The 18,542-nt window shown below is 48.0% G+C and overlaps 6 protein-coding genes across 6 annotated transcripts; 2 read left to right on the forward strand and 4 right to left on the reverse strand.

The window, feature by feature from the left end:
• Positions 1–1,221: 1,221 nt before the first annotated feature.
• Positions 1,222–2,768, reverse strand: L3040_002747 (uncharacterized protein; the record flags this gene model as incomplete). Its single annotated transcript, XM_007296303.2, has 3 exons — positions 1,222–1,837; positions 1,916–2,150; positions 2,300–2,768. The coding sequence occupies 3 exons, from the start codon at positions 2,766–2,768 to the stop codon at positions 1,222–1,224; spliced, it is 1,320 nt and encodes a 439-aa protein (XP_007296365.2).
• Positions 2,769–3,513: 745 nt separating this feature from the next.
• On the reverse strand, positions 3,514–6,039 carry L3040_002748 (uncharacterized protein; the record flags this gene model as incomplete). Its single annotated transcript, XM_007296302.2, has 1 exon — positions 3,514–6,039. One exon carries the CDS (start codon positions 6,037–6,039, stop codon positions 3,514–3,516), a length of 2,526 nt encoding a protein of 841 aa, XP_007296364.2.
• A 301-nt stretch (positions 6,040–6,340) lies between these two features.
• Positions 6,341–7,326, forward strand: L3040_002749 (uncharacterized protein; the record flags this gene model as incomplete). Its single annotated transcript, XM_007296301.2, has 2 exons — positions 6,341–6,373; positions 6,427–7,326. 2 exons carry the CDS (start codon positions 6,341–6,343, stop codon positions 7,324–7,326), a joined length of 933 nt encoding a protein of 310 aa, XP_007296363.2.
• A 1,232-nt stretch (positions 7,327–8,558) lies between these two features.
• Positions 8,559–10,881, forward strand: L3040_002750 (uncharacterized protein; the record flags this gene model as incomplete). Its single annotated transcript, XM_066155668.1, has 9 exons — positions 8,559–8,921; positions 9,003–9,060; positions 9,117–9,452; positions 9,506–9,692; positions 9,774–9,860; positions 9,911–10,014; positions 10,071–10,237; positions 10,324–10,566; positions 10,621–10,881. 9 exons carry the CDS (start codon positions 8,559–8,561, stop codon positions 10,879–10,881), a joined length of 1,806 nt encoding a protein of 601 aa, XP_066012645.1.
• Positions 10,882–13,223: 2,342 nt separating this feature from the next.
• Positions 13,224–13,916, reverse strand: L3040_002751 (uncharacterized protein; the record flags this gene model as incomplete). The annotated part of the gene is made up of 2 exons (XM_066155669.1): positions 13,224–13,751; positions 13,905–13,916. The coding sequence occupies 2 exons, from the start codon at positions 13,914–13,916 to the stop codon at positions 13,224–13,226; spliced, it is 540 nt and encodes a 179-aa protein (XP_066012646.1).
• Positions 13,917–14,836: 920 nt separating this feature from the next.
• L3040_002752 (uncharacterized protein) lies at positions 14,837–15,489 on the reverse strand (the record flags this gene model as incomplete). The annotated part of the gene is made up of 3 exons (XM_007296298.1): positions 14,837–14,975; positions 15,032–15,304; positions 15,371–15,489. The coding sequence occupies 3 exons, from the start codon at positions 15,487–15,489 to the stop codon at positions 14,837–14,839; spliced, it is 531 nt and encodes a 176-aa protein (XP_007296360.1).
• Between the last annotated feature and the right edge of the window lie 3,053 nt (positions 15,490–18,542).

Genomic DNA, 18,542 nt, shown 5'->3' on the forward strand with positions numbered 1-18,542 from the left:
CGTGAGGGATCCGACAGTCGGCTTCAGGTTACACAACAAGGCAGGATGTGGACGTGGATGTGGATGTGGATGTGGATGTGGATGTGGATGTGTTCTCCGAGAACCACTCCACTTCATGAATGACACTTATACCAATTCACCGGTGAGACCCCAAGAGATGGTTTTGAGTGTTGATTTTGAAAGGTGGCATCGACGTCGACATCGTTTCCTTTAATACCTCCGTGAACTGCCAGGGAAAGGATCCACTCAACGCATCCATGGTGTGAAGTCGACAAGTCAGACTTACTTACTACAGTAGTACTTACGTACAACAACTTACGTATACTCTGTAGTCCCCCCTTCAATACATGTCGGACCCAGTTTGGCCCTATGAATCGTCGAGCGGTGGTTTCTGAATGGCTCAAAGCCTTGTCAACTCTATTGCAAAGACCAAAGACTTGCCTAAAGGTTCTTTTCGAGGCTGAATCCTTATAAGTTGATTGGTTCAAGCCCTGGTAACAGCCCTTGAAAATTTTGCTGTCTAGAGCTCCTGTATGACAATTGCCCAATCGGAAAGTAAGTCAACAAATCCTAGATCCCACACGGGAGCCAGCCGATGGTAGCGATCGGGTAGCCTTACAGAGTAAGCTCACGCTGTGGATCTTGAAGTTAAGGTTTGTGAGACTTGCAGGTGGTGGGTACGGGAGAATGGCCACGGGTGCTCCGGACGTCTCTTTGGAAATCTGGGATAAACAATAAACCATAAACAATAAACCATAAACAATAACCCATACACAATAAACCATACACCAGAAACGAAAAAATATAACCAGTCAACAATTAAGAATGCTGATTATTTTGGGGGGGGAATTCAAATATGGAATTCAAACAACTCAAACAGAGGCCGTGGACCGAAAGACTTGGCCCTACTCAAGATCCCTCCAGAAGTGCCAGTACCAAGAAACGGTTTCTTGGGATTTGATCATCGTCGTCGGAAGCGCTCGCAGTATCTGTCGGATAATTCACTTACCCCGCGAGAGGCATGACTCGGACAGTCACACAAGCTGCTTGATAAGAAGAAACGAGGAGTGCCGCGCCGGTTTGTGTGCATCGGGCTGGGAGTCTAATGTCGGTTTACCATCACGCAGTCCAATGTCGATGACGTTGTTGGAGTCGGTAGAAAGTAGCGGAGCAAGAGATTACCAGTCAAACCCGTGCTATCAAAAGATCAAGACCGTGGTCTCAGTACTCTTCTCCCTTCAAGCTCCGTTCCCGAATATCCCCTCTTGTCACAGGAAGTATGCACCCTCCCAGTGTAAAGCCAGAAAAAGGAATCAGCCCACCCGGAGACTGGACTGTCTTGGTAGTCTGGGTGTACCCAACATCGTGATAAGGAGAGCCTGTATTATGGGGGCCTCGCATTCGATCTCGCATTGCACCCCAAGTCAGTAGAACCCAGGATTTCCATCTCATCCTCGCAAGTTCGTCCCCCAGCTCATCGGAGACTTCTCTGACCCAGAGATTCGTACTCAGCTCATCAGCATTTCTACAGGTAGCAAGCAACTTGCTCTTCTCCTTCTTCTTGCCCTCCTCATCCACATCTTCATGGCCGTGCTTTTCCCTTAACTCTAATTTTCCACGTCGAAGTTGTGGGTTTTTCTCGGCCACATGTACAACTTGCCACCTGTAAGTTTTCTTCAGCCCTTCTCCTTTTCCGCCTCCAAAAGAAAAGTCCATGTGCCATCTCGTTGGAGCGGAAGATATAGGCTTGAGGTAATCGCAATGTTGTCTCTGAATGGTGGACACACTTTCGTCGTACATGTTCTTGATATCCATGAAGGGATTGCCGACAGCGAAACTGCTCCAGTCAGTCCAAGTGTATGCTTGCAATACAGGGTTAAGAAAAGGCTCGGCTCCAACAGCGATAATCACTTACTGCATCCCACCACTGCTGTGCCACATCGCCCCAAGTATAGGCGTTCCGGAATAATTTCCCAAATGTAGGGTAAATCTGTGGTCCGGGTCCAGGCGTGTGTAGCCCCCAACATCATGATAGTAATACACTGGCTTCTCGAGATCTGATGTTTCGCAAAGGTAGTGATGTGTGATCCTGTAGTCAGAGCTCGTGTGCGAATATACGTACTGAATGTACTTTTTGTGATGGAGCCCCCCTATTATCCAAAGAACATCGAGTCAGTTTCTGTCCCCAGAGATTTGGTATGTGGAAGGGGCACTGAGGCTATGCACATGCCCGTCATCAATAACGTGAATCCTATTGAAGCTTGAAAGAGGGAGCCCGTCAGCGAGATTCAGGACTTACCTGGGTGCTTATGTGTGATCTTCCCCGGCACGAATGGATGTGATCCTTGGAAACGAATATAGTTCTTGTTCCTCTTGCCTTTGGAGCCCAACCTCTCGATAGGCGAGGGGGGGGCCTCCGTGCCGTGGTATATAGGTGATGGAGGTTCGACGGCCAAAAGACCTGAGCAGCAGTCTCCGACTGCCGGTGAAGAGGCACCGGGTTGGGCAGGACTTGTCATGGGAAGTGACAAGTAGTCATCAGGGGCTGTTCCTGGGTCTGGCATCGATCTTGCTGGAGTGTCGAGATCCTCAGTACCATCGGTTTGGACGGTCATTGTCTTGCGACAAATGTTCGAAAAGTAGCTGGGATGTGAGAATCGAACATCATCGTCAATCTTAGCGAGTTCGTCCGACTCTTCTTTATCATCAATACCCTGGCCTGGCTCTTTAAACGCACCGTCCACTATGTTTGCAGAATCCGTGTGCATTGGTAAAACGGATGGTTCAAATCCAATCTGCGTCGCCTGGTGCTGCAATCTTTTATAGGCTCCCTGGTTCATCGAGTGAGCCCTCGTGCCCAAGGTGATTTTTCTCAGAGTAGTGGTTGCTTATCTGAACCTAATCTTAATAGTAAACATCAAAGACAGCATATACGAAAGCGCGACAGCTTTGCGCTGGAAGGAAGATATGATCATAGGTCGGCGTTGATGAGAAATTAGAAGGGAAATTTGGTTGTTGATGATGCCTGCTGGGAGATTTACTGGCTTCACGTCGACGTTGCGTTACTTCACAAGTAGTGTTTTAGAAGGAAGGAATCTCCATCGCCGTAGATTTAGTCCCCGACGGGATGATGGGGAGCGAGGCCCAATGTTCCTACCCAGCTGAACATTCGAGTCTCGACCCTCTACTCCAAGATTTTGGTGAGCGTATATAGCCATGCTACCGCATTCAACTGTATCGCCAACGTAGATTCTTTCTACTCCAGTCCAACAGTTCAACACCTTGTAGCCCCCTCAGCAAAGGCTTCAAGGGTGATTGCTCATTCGCAACAATTTTTCATTCTGCTCCAGAACTCCTCCCAACTTATGTGCTGTTATACAGATATACAGATATCCAATCGCTCCCCAGGATTACTCCTCGCTAAAATACATAGCAGCACAATACTTCAAGTCGTTCTCCCGCGTCCCTTGTTTCCTGACTATAAAATAATCTTTGAAACCATATAAATGTGTATCATTTTCTGAGCATGTAAGACAAGTCCGGGAGACCCCTCACAACTGCCCTGGCGATACGATCCTGATCATTTTCTTCTCGGGGCATTTGATCATTCCCGAGAGACATCGGAGACGGACTGGATTTGACGGCCTTGAAGACGGTTGCTTTGGCTGTGGCTGGTGGCATGGCCTTCTGTGCAGGAGCAGGTGTATCGAAGAAAGAGAGATCCGCTGATGCCCACGGATCAACCGACGTTTCGACTACCGGCATCGATCGGATTGGCGTCAAGAAAGTATTACTCGGAGCAGCTGTAATGGCATTTGCCTCGGATGCAGTCCGATGACCCGTCAAGGGGGAGGGCAAGATCTGGGGAACAAGAGGCTCATCAAACCTCGTCAATGTTCGACGATTTAAATTAGACTGAGGAATGTCAACTGATCTCTCGGATACGTTCGATATCTTAGCCACATCGCCATCCAGGCCTCCAAAGCTGTGCCGAAGTCCTCTCTGCGGCGGGAAAGCAGGCACGCTTGGATTATCCGGCGATGAGATCATCTCACCCCAGTCGTCATCGTCGTTGATAACATTCACAGAGTCAGCTGTGGTGATAATCTTGTTTATGGCTGGAGGACCACGTTGAATATCAAGGCTCGAGGCTGTAGCAATAGGTACCGAGTTAGATCCGACGAGACTTGAAACGATAGTACTGGAGAAGGAGCCATGGGGTAACCTTGACTGGTGGGGAGGTGACTGCGACTTGGAGGTTGATACGGAGTTTGAAAGGGGTTCAGACGATCCGATCTCGAGCGCGGTGAGGTTCAGGTTTTCAAAAGTCGCATTCCAACCGAAGTCGGCCACTGGCGCCACAGGAACTACAGGGTAACTTTTGGCTTCGTTTGGATTTGGCACAGACTTGACCGAGCTCTTTGGCCGCAGTCCGGAAGCGGATCGTGATTGTGTTGTTGAGCGGTCCCTCGCCAATCTTGGCCACTCTCGAGGAACATCAGCTACTGCTTCCACAGTAACAGGAGCCCTGACTGATTGCTGCTTTCGATTCTTCGCAAATGCATGCGCTAAAGGCACTGCCGGCGATTTCGAATCGTTCCAGCCGAATGCAGAACTTCCCCGACTGCCGCCACCTAGAGCGACACGACCACTACTACGATCCTCTTCCATCCATCGAGACACTATTTTCAATGTTTCATCACGTATCTTGGACTCCTTCCAGGTGGCTCGGACGTAATTCTCATCGTTACCAGCATTATGTTTCCGCATGGTACCGTACCTGGAGACTCTATACCAAGCTTTCCGTTCCTCTGTAGAGCTGAAAGAGTCGAACGGGATTGAATCGGGAATGAATATATTCCCTTCTGCAGGCATGGGGACATTACTAGAGAATATATTCTCTAGTTCCGTGATATCCAACGTAAACTCAACTGGCCCGTAGATTCTCATCGAAGCTCTCTCCGAAGGTTCACCGTGCTGAAGCCCCGAAGATTGGCTTCTCTGATCTTTGCCTTCATCGTCCTTGGATATTTCTCGCGGCTCCTCGTCATCGCCGGACTGGCCTTCTGCGAACTCCCCGAAGTCCTCTAATTCATCCTCGTCCCCCTCTTCGCCATTTGACTCCTCACCCAGTGCATCTTGGGCAATGTTGGTTCGACGGATGGGAGGGTCAGTGACTTCTTTTTTGGCAAGCCCATCGAAATGTTCCACCAGGCCCTGAATCTTTGAGGATGCTTTTCGTGGAATTTGGTTTCCAAGAGGCTTCGGATCTTCGTCGAAAGAAGTCCGGGGTGATTCTGGTGAATGCTCGTCGTGGCGGCTGCGTTCTGAGAGCAAGGAAGACGGTCTTGATACCGGACCACTTTCTTGAGTTTGGAGACTTGGCCCCGTAGCTGATGATGGTACAGAAACCCGTTTGTCACTCTGATCTACGTCCGTCGACTCCTTCAATCTGCTATGCCCAGATATTAAATCATCCTTCGCAGTGTCAGGTAGCTGCGTGTCGGTTGAGATTTTCGACATTCCATCCTCATAAGCCTTAGAAACTCCATGATCAATGATGATCTGCTGACTAGTCCCCTCCTCCTTATCCTGAATTGCTCCCGGAGATGCTTCTTTCTGGTCAATCTTTCCCCGTATGTCCAATGCCCACGGGTCCGGTGAAGACCTTCGCATAGGTTCTGCAGGCCTTGGAAGAGGACCGGGGGCTATATCCAAGGGTCCATCATGCTCTATGGTAGAGTGGATGTCCCAATCGGTAGACAATACATTTGCATGATCCTGGGACAAAGCCACTGTTTCCGCAGATGGTCGTTCCCATCCATCCTCTCTACCACATTCCCCAGCATCAGCACGAAGTGCCGCCCAGTCCCCAAACCCATCGTCGCCGCTATTGCCCCACGGCGAATCTGACTTCTCCTCCAACGCCAACGGTGAGGCTCGAACGAAGGTCGCTGGTTGGGTCGCGTTATTTTCCTTTTTCGTCTCACTTCGCAGATGTAGTTCGTCTGCCCAGGGCGAGGCCCATGGATCGTCCATATCGATAAGAATCAGTAGTGATTCTCATGTTGATTCCAATCATAAACAAAGGTGGAGTGGTACCATCTCGCCAGTGTCGAATGTCAAGGTCGAAGCGTGAGAGAGTAGGGTGTGACGTTTCCCGGATATCGGCCAAAGTAAGATAAGGTCGGAACAACATGGGAGATGCGGCCGCTTGGGCCGATTGCTTGCTAATGGATAAGAATTTGGAAATATCAATCCGGACCAGGACTTCCGTTCTCTTTTCACAATGAGACGAATACACGACAGACACGGCTAAATACATTTAATTTACCTGACAATGTCTCTCGAGAAAGTAAAACACATTGTTCTCGTAAGAAAATCCCTTCTATTCTTACCTTACTCGGACCCTGCTAACAAACCCAGGTCCTCTCGGGCAAAGGTGGCGTAGGAAAATCCTCCATTACAACCCAACTCGCCCTCTCTCTTGCTCTCGCTGGGAAGTCTGTCGGAATCCTCGATATAGATCTTACCGGACCCTCCATACCGCGACTGCTCGGTATCGAATCCGCGAAAGTCACACAAGCTCCCGGAGGCTGGATACCAGTCCCCGTACACGATGGGAACCCCGCAGTAGGCATCGGCTCTCTCTCCTGTATGAGTCTTGGGTTCTTGCTTAGAGAACGAGGAGATGCAGTAGTCTGGAGAGGGCCGAAGAAGACCGCAATGGTTCGACAATTTCTGTCAGACGTGCTTTGGGGCGACATTGACTATCTGCTGATCGACACTCCGCCTGGAACATCAGACGAACACATCTCGCTCGCAGAAACTCTACTTAAGACTGCATTCCCGGGTCAAGTTGCTGGTGCAGTGGTCGTCACAACACCACAGGCAGTTGCCACTGCGGATGTCAAGAAGGAGCTGAACTTTTGTACCAAGACAGGGATCAATATTATTGGCGTGGTAGAGAACATGAGCGGCTTTGTTTGCCCGAACTGCTCAGAATGTACGAATATCTTCAGCAAAGGGGGTGGAGAAGTCATGGCACAGGAATTCGGAGTCAGATTTCTCGCGAGTGTCCCTATCGATCCACAATTCGTTATGCTGGTCGAGACGGGAAGGAGGCCAGTATATCCCGTGGGCACGGAGGTCAATGGAAATATCATTGAAAGCAGCGACGATGGAAGTGACACAAGCTATGTCAAGGTACCCGGCATGTTGCTTGAGAAGTACAAAGGCTGTTCCCTGTGTCCAATCTTTGAGGGCATTACCAAGAACGTGGTTGCAGCAGTAGAGCTCAGAGCCGCGGGAGGACAGGGAGCTTGAGCCGCCACCCAGAGACAAAGCTACACATAGCATCTCGGCCATGCGCTTGACTAGGCCCTCGGAAGAAAAGTGCATAGCACTGACACTACTGCGGACCAGCTTCAGTAAGCTCACTAAGGCCTAGGAGAAGTTGGTCCAGTGGTAGAATCCTCTGCCAGCAAAGTCTCAACGGCCAGCCGCCATACGGCTTGGTCTTCCTAAAACCGAAGACACGCCGAGGAACACGACCTAAGGGCCCAGACTGTTTCTCAGATAAGTTTCGAATACGAATTGGACTCTTTAATAAACAAAACCTGGAAGACCCATGATATTTGCAGGATGGCAATCCGATGCTGAATAGAGCGGCTTCTTCGAGGGTTTCCAGACAGCGGTGCGTTGTTGATGCTCTGTCGCTAGCATTTGGTGAGGTCATATCCGTGGCAAAGCCCGGCAACAACTCTGACTCCTGAGAGAAGTACAGCTGACGAATTCCCGATTTCGATAGCCTTATCATTCTCTAATCTAATTCCCTGCATTGCTGGTTATCACAGAGCTCAGCTCGTTCATACACGGACTTGTTTAGTCTGGGAAGGTAGGTCCCGTACGAATGGACCATCCCTACACGGTCATGGCTATTTTTTGCCCTTCGGGCATTAAATAGCTATCTCCCTTAGTATCTTCATGATACCCAATCAAAAGCTCAAGTCGCGCTAGTTGGTGCTCGATCCTCCTACGATGTCGCCATTACCTTATTCACAAGAGATTTCCCTAACTCCAAGTTGTCGTCTCCTACACATAAGCTCTTGTTTCTCCAGGCCTAAATTATATTTCCTCACTTGCAAGCGCTGAGGTTTCAAGTCACAGACTGACTCTATGGTCTTAGTATTTCTACATCAAAATTGGTTCAGCGTTACTTTACAGTCGTTTTATCAAACGAACAAAATCCACCTTTGCCAAAAGCCAAAATACTTTTACTTCTCTCCACCTGCCAAGTACGCCATCATCGTACTTGAACCATTCCCTTTTCTTTGTAGAATATTTTCGCTACCAAGATGGCCCAAAAGATAAGAGCGAATAGTCGCCCTGATTAGGACAAACGTCAAGACTTGGAGCTAGGCCCACCATTTTGTGACTAACTACCTATAAGGACACTACCCCATTCGATTCCCTCCCCCGCCCCCCCGTGTTTGTCTTTCCTTGAGCACATCTCAATATCATCTCGTTATTCCATTCCTCAATATCACCAACTTAGAATGGTTTTCCTGTCTCGCCGACGGGAGCCAGCCCCAGAGCCGGCGCCAGCATCTTCCAGTGATAACGAAAAGCAAGCAGTCCCAGTTTCTCCAACTCAAAGTAGTAATGGCAGCGGCAGCAACCTCGACGCCCCCGACGCCATTCCAGACTACAAGCCGGAAAATGTTGCTGCACAAAACTCGGACATCAGCTTCTGGACCAAGAATGGCTGTACGAGAGAGTCTTTCAAGAGGAGAATCGTGGAGCCTGGGGAGAACCCCCTCAATCAAACCATGAAACCTCGGCACCTGAACATGATTGCGGCTGGAGGGTCAATTGGTGCTGGCTTGTTCGTGGGATCTGGGAAGGCGTTGGCCACCGGAGTAAGTTTCCGCCGATGACCTCGCAGTCAAACACTCACAACTCAAACGCATTTTCGAAGATCATAAATAACAGGTATGCAGGGCCCTGGAGCTCTTCTCGTCGACTTTTTGATCGTCGCCGTAATGGTTTTCAATGTCGGTAAGCAGTCCATTCGATAGCAAGTTTATGACGCGTATATGGCTGATTTCCACTAGTATACGCGCTTGGAGAACTTGCCGTCATGTACCCAGTCTCTGGAGGCTTTTACACGTACACGTCTCGCTTTGTTGATCCCACCTTAGGCTTTGCTACTGGATGGAACTACGTCTTCCAATGGGCCATCGTGCTCCCTCTCGAACTCGTAGTTGCCAGCGTGACAGTCAGCTACTGGAACGATACCATCAACCCAGCTGTCTTCGTCGCTATCTTCCTGGTTACCGTCGTCCTCATCAATGTTTTCGGCACGCTGGGATATGCTGAGTCGGAGTTTTGGGCTGCTTGCTTGAAGTTAGGTGCGATTGTTATCTTTATGATCATTGCCTTGGTTCTCGGTGAGCTTTCGTGCATCCTGAATTGCCTTTCCACTTTCTAATCCGATCAACAGTCCTTGGAGGAGGTCCCTCGGATGGGAAATACGGCGAGTATTGGGGTGCTCGCCTATGGCATGAGGATGGTGGTCCATTCAAGAATGGGTTCAAGGGTATTTGCTCTGTGTTCATCACAGCGGCTTTCTCGTTCTCGGGGACGGAACTTGTTGGCCTCGCTGCCGCCGAGTCCGCAAATCCTGCCAAGTCAGTGAAATCATCCTGCACCTTTCGCAGCCACGATAAGCGTCCAGACATGCACGCACATCTTTGCTGACATGCAAGCAGAGCCCTACCAGGTGCGATCAAGCAAATCTTCTACCGCATTACAATGTTCTACATATTTGGCTTATTCTTCGTCGGGCTCTTGGTCAGGTGGGAGAACACCTTCCAGCTTGATGTGTATTCCAACTGACAGTGCTCAGCGCCAACGATCCTCGACTGATCGGCTCCAAGGACCCTAACGATTCCAAGTCTAGTCCCTTCGTTATCATTGGGCAAGACGCAGCTCTTTACGGCTACAATCATTGTACGTGTCTCCTCTCATTCTCAACCTGAACGAGATACCGTACTAACATCTCCAAGTCATGAACGCCGTGATCCTTATCTCCGTAATCTCCATCGGGATGTCGGGCGTCTATGGCGGCTCCCGCACCCTTTGCGCACTCTCTGAACAAGGATACGCTCCCAAGCTGTTCTCCTACATCGACAAGTCAGGACGTCCCCTCTTCGCTGTCATCGTCTTTCTTATTGTAAGTATAACCGCGCAGCAGCCCTGCTCTCATAATACCTCCAAGTCAAGCATAAAAGAATGTTTGCTAATCTCCTGATCGTCCAGTGCGGCCTCATCGGATTCGTCAATTGCTCCGCAAGCGGGCAAACCATCTTCGACTGGCTACAAGCGCTTTCCGGTTTGGCGGTCTTGTTAACGTGGGCGAGTATCTGCCTGGCCCATATTCGCTTCCGCGCGGCTTGGAGACATCAGGGTCATACGGTGGATGAGATTCCGTTCAGAGCGGTCTTTGGCGTTTATGGCAGCATCGCTGCGTTGGCTATGATAATGCTTGTTTTGATGGCACAGGTTCGTCGCACCTCCTCTTCACCATCAACCTCGGTTTCCACTAAACCCCTTCAGTTCTACGTTGCGCTCTATCCATTCAGTGCAAACGGTCACGTGGGCAATGCCGAAGACTTCTTCAAGTCTATGCTTGGTCTGCCTGTCGTGATCTTCTTCTTCGTTTGTGGGTATTTCTGGAAGAAGCCTCTGTGGCTGACTCTGGATAATATCGATTTGGATACTGGGCGGAGAGAGATCGACTGGAATCTCATCAGGGCTGAAAGGCAGAGGATTGCTGGCCTGCCGCTCTTCAAGAGAATGTATTACTTCTGTTTTTAGAGGAGCAGAGTGCATAGATATCCAATGCTATACCTATACTACATTTGGCGGGTCTAATACAGCGGATTTGATGAGGCTGGATGTGGGGTTGTTGGAGTTTGAGTACGGCGTTGAAGTTTGGCTGTCCATTTTTGGGGGAGTTGAGAGAGTTATATATACTCAACATGGTTTGGGAAACAATGTATTAGCACTCGGCATAGAATCTAGGTATTCTAAAGTAGTAATGATTTGAATGAAATGGCGCTAGCGAGTGTTTTAACAGAAAGCTCAAAATCACCGAATGCTATACACATTAACAAAAAAGCCATGCGTAATATTCTACACTACCTTACCTATCCATCGTACCAACGAACCTTTGAACGTTTCCTTCATTCCGCCGTGACTCCACGATCCCCTGTAAATCCCGTCACGTTTGCCGGCCCACCCTCGGCGGATGACACAAGCAAAAAAAAAATTTCCTTCCTTCCTCCTCTCTCCAGCCTCAGCAATCCAAAGCAGCGAAAGAAAAAAAAATCACACAAAGAAATGTGACAAGCTTGACGGATTTTAACCGTCTAACTTTCAATCCAAGATGTGATACTTGGCGGTGCTGGGAATCGAACCCAGATTGAAACGGGTCAGTATAGATGTCTCCGGGGAAGAACAACCACAACGTCACGTGCTACCATTACACCACACCACCGTGTGCGAACGAACCTTCGCGTTGTTTTCGATGTCAGCGCCGCTGTGGTTGGTGTTATGATGTGTTTTGGAAAAATTTGAAGGTGGGGTCGGCGTAGGGCCGCAGTTTGTGCCGCTCGGCTAATATACGCTAAGCGAAAGAGGGGCCCTCTCGAACCTCTCGAGCTTCGAGATCTCGAACACCGGAGCAGCGTCGGAGGTTTATCTTAATTTAATAGGGAAGGCTATATGCCATCTACGAAATTCACATAGGGGAACTGAACACTTTTAATCAAATCTAATGCTTACGTTGTATCGTTGAATTCCTCTTATCGTTGCACAGGCTGATCACCCCCTGTGATTGTGCAATATCAACATTACGGAGCAGGACTTGAAAATCTCTCCCACACTCTGTGGCTCTCTAAATTAGTCAAGGTATCTCGCTGATTGCACTAGCTATTTCTCCGCTGTAATTTCCCCTCCACAGAGGCAACATTCGCCGACGGAAGGGAAAACAGATAGCTCGGCAAAGACAGCAAGCAAGCAAGCAGTACTGCCCGTCCAGGTCGCCAAAACCAACTACACGCTCCCACTGGGTAATTTACAGCGAATGCCGAGCGATTATATAAATCGCGGATCAGCTACAGTACAGTAGTAATCCCCGGATGGCCTCCCCGACGACCAAGGATCTCCTTCCCATAACCAAGGATCGGAGATATGAAAGGCCCAAACTTCTCAAAATAGAAACCTTTCGTACATCAGTGCTTTACTTGTATACGAGCTTGATAGCGACGGCCAACAGCTTTGGCGCTTGGTCGGATGAGCGAGGGAAGATAATTTCAGCACCGAGCCGAAGAAAATCCTCATGGCGTATTGGTGTATCCACATAGGTGTGCACACGGGCGAAGTTGGATACGAGTAGGTTCTGTAATATTCGTTGTATTGAGTCTAGGGAGAGGAAGCTATTCTAGGTGAGAGGGAAGTAGGTACCGCTACCTAGTAGTGGTGGTGGTGGTGGTGCCAAGGCTGCACGGCCCACTGGCTATTAACCCCGATCAGGGGTCCGTAACTCCGATCACTCTGTCCATCAATCCCACACATCGTGTTGAAATTTATCGAGCGAATAGAATTGGGTACGACACAGGGGATGTAGATAGATACCTATCTTCTCTTGTTCGGCGGTAAAGCAGGTTTTTACAGGGCGCAAATCGAGTCATCAACTCCCCAATTTGATAGTAGAGAGGTAAGCTGCATGCAATTTGTAATATTGACGGCGGATTGACAGCTAACTGGATAGCAAAGATTTGGCTAACTATTTTTCTCAAATGCAATGCGGCTATTTGAATGCTCCGAACAACTCTCCAAGGGTTATGCTGTGAAGTTTCCCACGGCTTCGCTTAGTCTCCTTGCTCAGCATAGCATGAGCGGAAGAGCTTTGATAATTGATAACCACGAGTCTCCTTCCTCATACCAAGAAAATATAAGAATCGAAGAGACTCTAGATAAAGGACTATTCTGCGCTGGTAGTTTGCCGTTCATGGATCCCCCCCACCCCCACTGACCTCGACAACGCTCCCATTCATGTAACGACTCTGGTCACTGAACAAGAAAACAACCACATCTGCATTCTCGTCCAGCGTTCCCGATCTATCTAGGATCGACGCATTTGTCCTCGTATCGACCTACCCAGGACAGATAAAATTGATCCTAATACCACGCAGGCCAAGCTCTAAAGCTGTGGTTTTAGAGAATCCGATGATTCCAGCTGTAGTCGCATGGTAGAATGCATCTTGCGCGGAAGTTTCAAGGGCGACGATATAGAAGAAATGTTGACTATTGTTGAGCTGGGCTGAAGATGGAGGATGAAGGGCCGGGTGACGTCGAATAGCCCCTTGAGGTTTGTGTTTCATGAGCTTATCCCATGAGGCATCAGTGATCTCTTCCGTAGCCAATCTTCTTGGGTTTATATCAGCACAGTTGAAGAGGTGATCGGTCTGGCGGTACTTTGAGATGACATCGGCGATGAACTTGGCCACTTCTGTTGCGCTGCCAATGTCGAAAGCCGCGGTGTGATGAGGCTTTAGCGAAGTTGAATTGGGAACAATAATCAAGGTCTCGGCGAGTGACGATGGGTTTGTTATGTGTATCAGGGCAAGGGCGGTACAGACAGTGTGACGATGATTACTCTCCCAGTGCCACTCCCCCAGCGCCTGTAGTCGACACAATCTTGTGTTCAAATGAAGCAGCCCATTGTTCCATCCATTTCCGAAGACTTATAGCTGATAGCAATGTTTCGTGGGCTTAGTTGTGCTTCGGAGGTGTAGTCCAAGCAAACCCTCCCGGCACTTTTGTATACCTCTTACCCCATTCTTCATTCTGCCAGGTCCTGTCTAATATGTGCATGGCAAGTTTGTTACGCCTCTCCGAAAGCTTCCACTGGACGCCTGCATTCATCGGTTTCAATCAAGAGTGTGAGTAAAGGTCTGCCATGCAAGTAGGTTCTTCTAACGTTAACAACACATACCGCTGGAAACCTCAGCAACCAAGAATGAACGCCGGCGTAACTCCATCAAGATAACAACAAATGCCCCCTCCGACCCCCGCAAGGGCAGGTCTCAATCATCTCCATCTGTCATGGCAATCCACTTTTAGATCTCTGAACAAACATCTCGGACCCGGCATGACTTGGACTGTCCCCTATACATCTACCAGTGGATGCATACGCCCGGTACGGCGGCGCGGTGTCAACTAGAGCCTTAGATGAGAAGAAGATCGAAGTGAATGGCGGCAGAACAAGAAGAGATCCGGAAGGCGTGTCTATTGAGAATCGTCGCGATACTATAGCGAGTACAGACCCTGGTCGTACAGTGTTGATTGAGTCTCTGGCAACTCCTCAACCTCCCACGGCATGCAGCGGCGCCAATTTCAATAATGTCATGAGAATTGAGGTCCTGGAAAGACAAACGCCCAAGCTAGTCTTTTGAATACTTGGCTGTAGTGATGGATGGCGGTGACAAGCCAAGTTTCGGGGGACTGGGAACTTTTTGTCGCGACTGATAATCTGGCATGCTAGCATAAGTATCATTTCGAGATCGGGTGAGTCCAAATGGCCCGCCTACACCTTCGGTATCTAGGCGAAGTGCACATCCATTATTCTCTATTAATAAACCGAAGAAAAATAGTACATGCTCAGGGGTGAGATCCGTCTAAAATTGGCTATAGCGAGAGCCAAAGGGGAAAAAAAAGGGTTCCTCTCATCAGAACTGTCGTTTCCCCTTCCTCGGGTGCGTGGCTCTTAATCCACAGAGCAAGGTATGTCAGTCGGCGACTCAGTCGTCGACACGGTCAGGTTGTACAGGCTCAAGCTCTGCGAGTACGGGTCCAACCTCAGCTCTCCGTTCGCATCCTTCAAGATCGTGAATGCCGCACTCCCGCTGCAGAACCATCAGCACTGTCGTGATCGAACAATGTATATTATCGGCAAACTTACTATGCCTGCGAGCAGTTGCCAGGGTGGTAGGTCGTCTGAATCACAATGTCCGCGATCAAGGTTTTGTCTTCGTCGGTTTCCGCTCCAACCGAAGCGCCCCGGATGAGATGCCACCAAGCCTTGTTGCCGGTTGGGGGCAGAAGGCTCAGCTTGACGGCAAGGATTTCCCCGTAGCCTTCGAAAAGGGTATCGGCGACGATCAAGCGTCCCGTTGGAGGCCAGAAAGAGAGGAAGGCGTCGACGGAATTTTTGTCTTCGGATGTGAGGTAGTATCTGTGTCGAAGTTTATTACCAGGTGTATCTAGTACCGGACGGGCCCCTTTGGGCCAGTATTCTTACTGCTCTACGAAGTTTGCAAACCCCTTGTCAACGTCACTGTTAGGTTTGTAAAGGGACATGTCGACGGCCAGCACGCTAGTTGCAGCAAGTGCAAATAATGATAGAGGTGAGTATCTCATGATCGCGGTTTGAGTGAGGACGGGTGAAAGCTAGAAAGGTTTGAGAAGATGAGGTTGAGAAGGATGGGAAGCAGCTATTGTTGGAGGATAGTACATTCGCTATTTATGTATAGTCTTTTGGATGAGGGCTTATGGTGGTTGTCTTTCCCACCAAAGTATAAAACAAATAGTCCTGCTCCGGTGATTGCCGAATCTTGTTGACGCAATTATCTAAGGTACCCTACTCTACGGGGTAGGTACGAAGGATTACTCGCGATTTTTGTTCGATAAGATAACAAAACCAGGACCCTACGATGGTTGTTCAAGGGTCTCGAGCTCTTGGACTCTTGAAATCATTCTGGGTTATTAGGTAGTTGTGGCTAAACGTAGGCTTCAAATTCCATCGTGGTCAAATACGTAGTACTACCTACGTACAACGTCACAAGGCGTAAGTGTTACACCCTGAGGGTAGGGTAACCAGGGGTTTTAAAAAGGCAGGTGTAGGTACCTACGTAGTAGTAGTAGGTATGCTTAGACCCTTACTTTTAGCACTTCCGTGATTACCGGTACTCCAAGGTGGGGGGGAGACGGGGATGAAGTACCGGTAGGACGGACTACCAACGGGCTTGAGGAAACAGCCCCTAAAAGCCTATCCGTAATGCCAATCTTTGATCAGCTTTTAGGTTGAAGGTAAATAAATGTGACAAGATTTGGAAGGTGGTTAATTTTCTCTCGCGTGTTTTAGGCTCCTCGCATCCGAGTACTTGTGCGGCCAGGAAGTACAACTACGTAGTACTACGTAAGTAGTAGAAAGCAAACGGAGCCAGATATGCTAGCGCAAAAGGGGATCGGTAATAGCATCATCTCTTAGTGTATCTTGCATAAAGTACGAAGCTGCTCTCGATTCGAAGCTGCAAATTCATGGTTTCCTGTAGATTAATTAGCGGTACGAAGTTTTCATCTATTGCGGCGAATTGAGATTGAAAATACTAATTATTTGTACACTTCGCTCGAGACACAACCCTTTACCACCTCTCATTACGCACCCCTTTAACGACTAACGTTTAAAGCCAATAATAGCCTCTATACATTTTACACCAAACAATAGACCGAACTAAGCTACTTTGAAAATGAATTTCAACTTGCTAATGGTTTGCAGGTCTTGCAAACCACGAGCAGGTTTCCGCTCTTTTAGATCTAGCTTAGATCCACAACAGAGTTAGCTCGAGTCAGCCTTTCGGAGCGCCCTTCCAACAGTCCCCACGAATGATTGTCGAAAGTATAATTTTGCTAGGGCTCCTACACAGGGCTTAAACCAGTCAGTTTATAAAGATTCAGCCTTGAAAAGCATTTTTAAGCAAGTGGTTAGTCTGTGCAATAGAATTGACAAGGCTTTGAGCCATTCAGACCTCCGTAACCACCGCTCTACGATTTATGGGGCTCAACTGGGTCGGCTCTTAATTTTTCCGTACCTCCGTAAAGGTTTAAACCTTGTGGTATCGAGCCGATTGGATGGCCAGCTTTATCTCTCGATCTTATCTCGACCGAGAAGGTTTAGAATTAGACGAAGGATTCCGTTTATTCAAGAGAAATATCCCGAAGCTCGTCAAGACGAACCTCGACTTACTAAAAGAGTTAATTAAGAAGCGTAGGATTCGAGCGAGACTCCGTAATAAAGTTGTTGCTTAATAAAGTTGTTGCTTAAATTTAAATGATAGGACAGCGTTGTTTAAAGGTGATCGAGATACTACTACTAAGTACTATACGTACTAGTACAAGTCCGTAGAACCTACTACTACGTACGTACCACCTTCAAAGTGTAACACTCCGTACGCCTATTTCGTACCGTGGTACGGTAGTACTACGTACGTAGTAAATGCGGAGAAGGAGCAACACAATTCATGATGTCATAACATCCACGAGCTTAGCCTAGACTATATTTATAGTCTTTCGGCCGCTCATAGACGAATAATCATCTCCACTTCCTCTCCTCCGTACACGGGATCCAATTTCTGTGGTACAACTACTACTACTGTAGTAGTATGTCCTCATCATTATCCTAAATTTAGAACCAATCAAGGCTCACAACGCTTAATTTCAAAGCTGATTCAGCCAGCGCCAAAGTGTGTACCCCGCTTAGCGTAATTGTAAGGCGGCCCGCCATTTTCACCTGATTTCGCTCAATCAGGTGAAGCACAGTTTCAGCCAACAGTCGATTCAGGATCCAATTTTTGACGTGCTAATTAATAATCAATCCACCACGCTAATCGCAGCTTTCTTTACATGACCAACCCTGTTTAGAAATACTACGCAATTAAGAATATATTGATTTGAAACACTTTCAGACGAAGTGGAGATTTCAAAAGCTATTTGATCATATCATTTAACGTTAGTTTGTGGTTCGATTTTCAGCTTGATGATTAATGGTTGATCAAGTACCCCTTTCAAGGCTTTCCTAATGAGATCGAGAATTTTTCAGAATTATCATGCGCTTATGCATATCTTCATCTTGGATTTTATACATGAAACTTGGGTGCAAGAAGCTACACGATTCGTTGAATTTGTAATTTTATTTTCCCAACTTTTGGTGATCATCAAGTACCTAGTAAATGCTCGGCGGACTAAAGCATATTGCGGCGTAATCAAAAAAATCCGTACGCTTGCGAATCTGTTAATAGGAAGAATATTTGTAATAATAATTAATATAATTCAAAGCTGCTAGAATATCAAAAGAAAGGCGATAAATTGGTAGATTACAGATAGGGGGTCACTTTGCGCGCTGCACTCAAGTGGAAAGGTGACCGGCTTAGCGAAAGCAATCGATTATATTCTTGGGTTTTAACGGAATTGAAGCAATTCTTGACATCGGGTCATCGGAAGTTAATTATTATTAATGATTAAGGCAATGGTATATAGTAATTAATGTGGTTGCGTTGAGAATTAACTGATTGAACCCACTTCTAGTACTATTAATCGACTTTTGGCCGTACCTCGCTTACTTTAGTAAAAGTAGGCGAAAATGGAAGGCCACCTCGCAATTACTTCTTACGGAGTACAGACGAATTGGTTGCTAT

The sequence above is a fragment of the Drepanopeziza brunnea genome (genome assembly GCF_022702325.1).
Source record: "Drepanopeziza brunnea f. sp. 'multigermtubi' strain 214-2 chromosome Unknown ctg3, whole genome shotgun sequence".
Lineage (NCBI taxonomy): Eukaryota > Fungi > Ascomycota > Leotiomycetes > Helotiales > Drepanopezizaceae > Drepanopeziza > Drepanopeziza brunnea.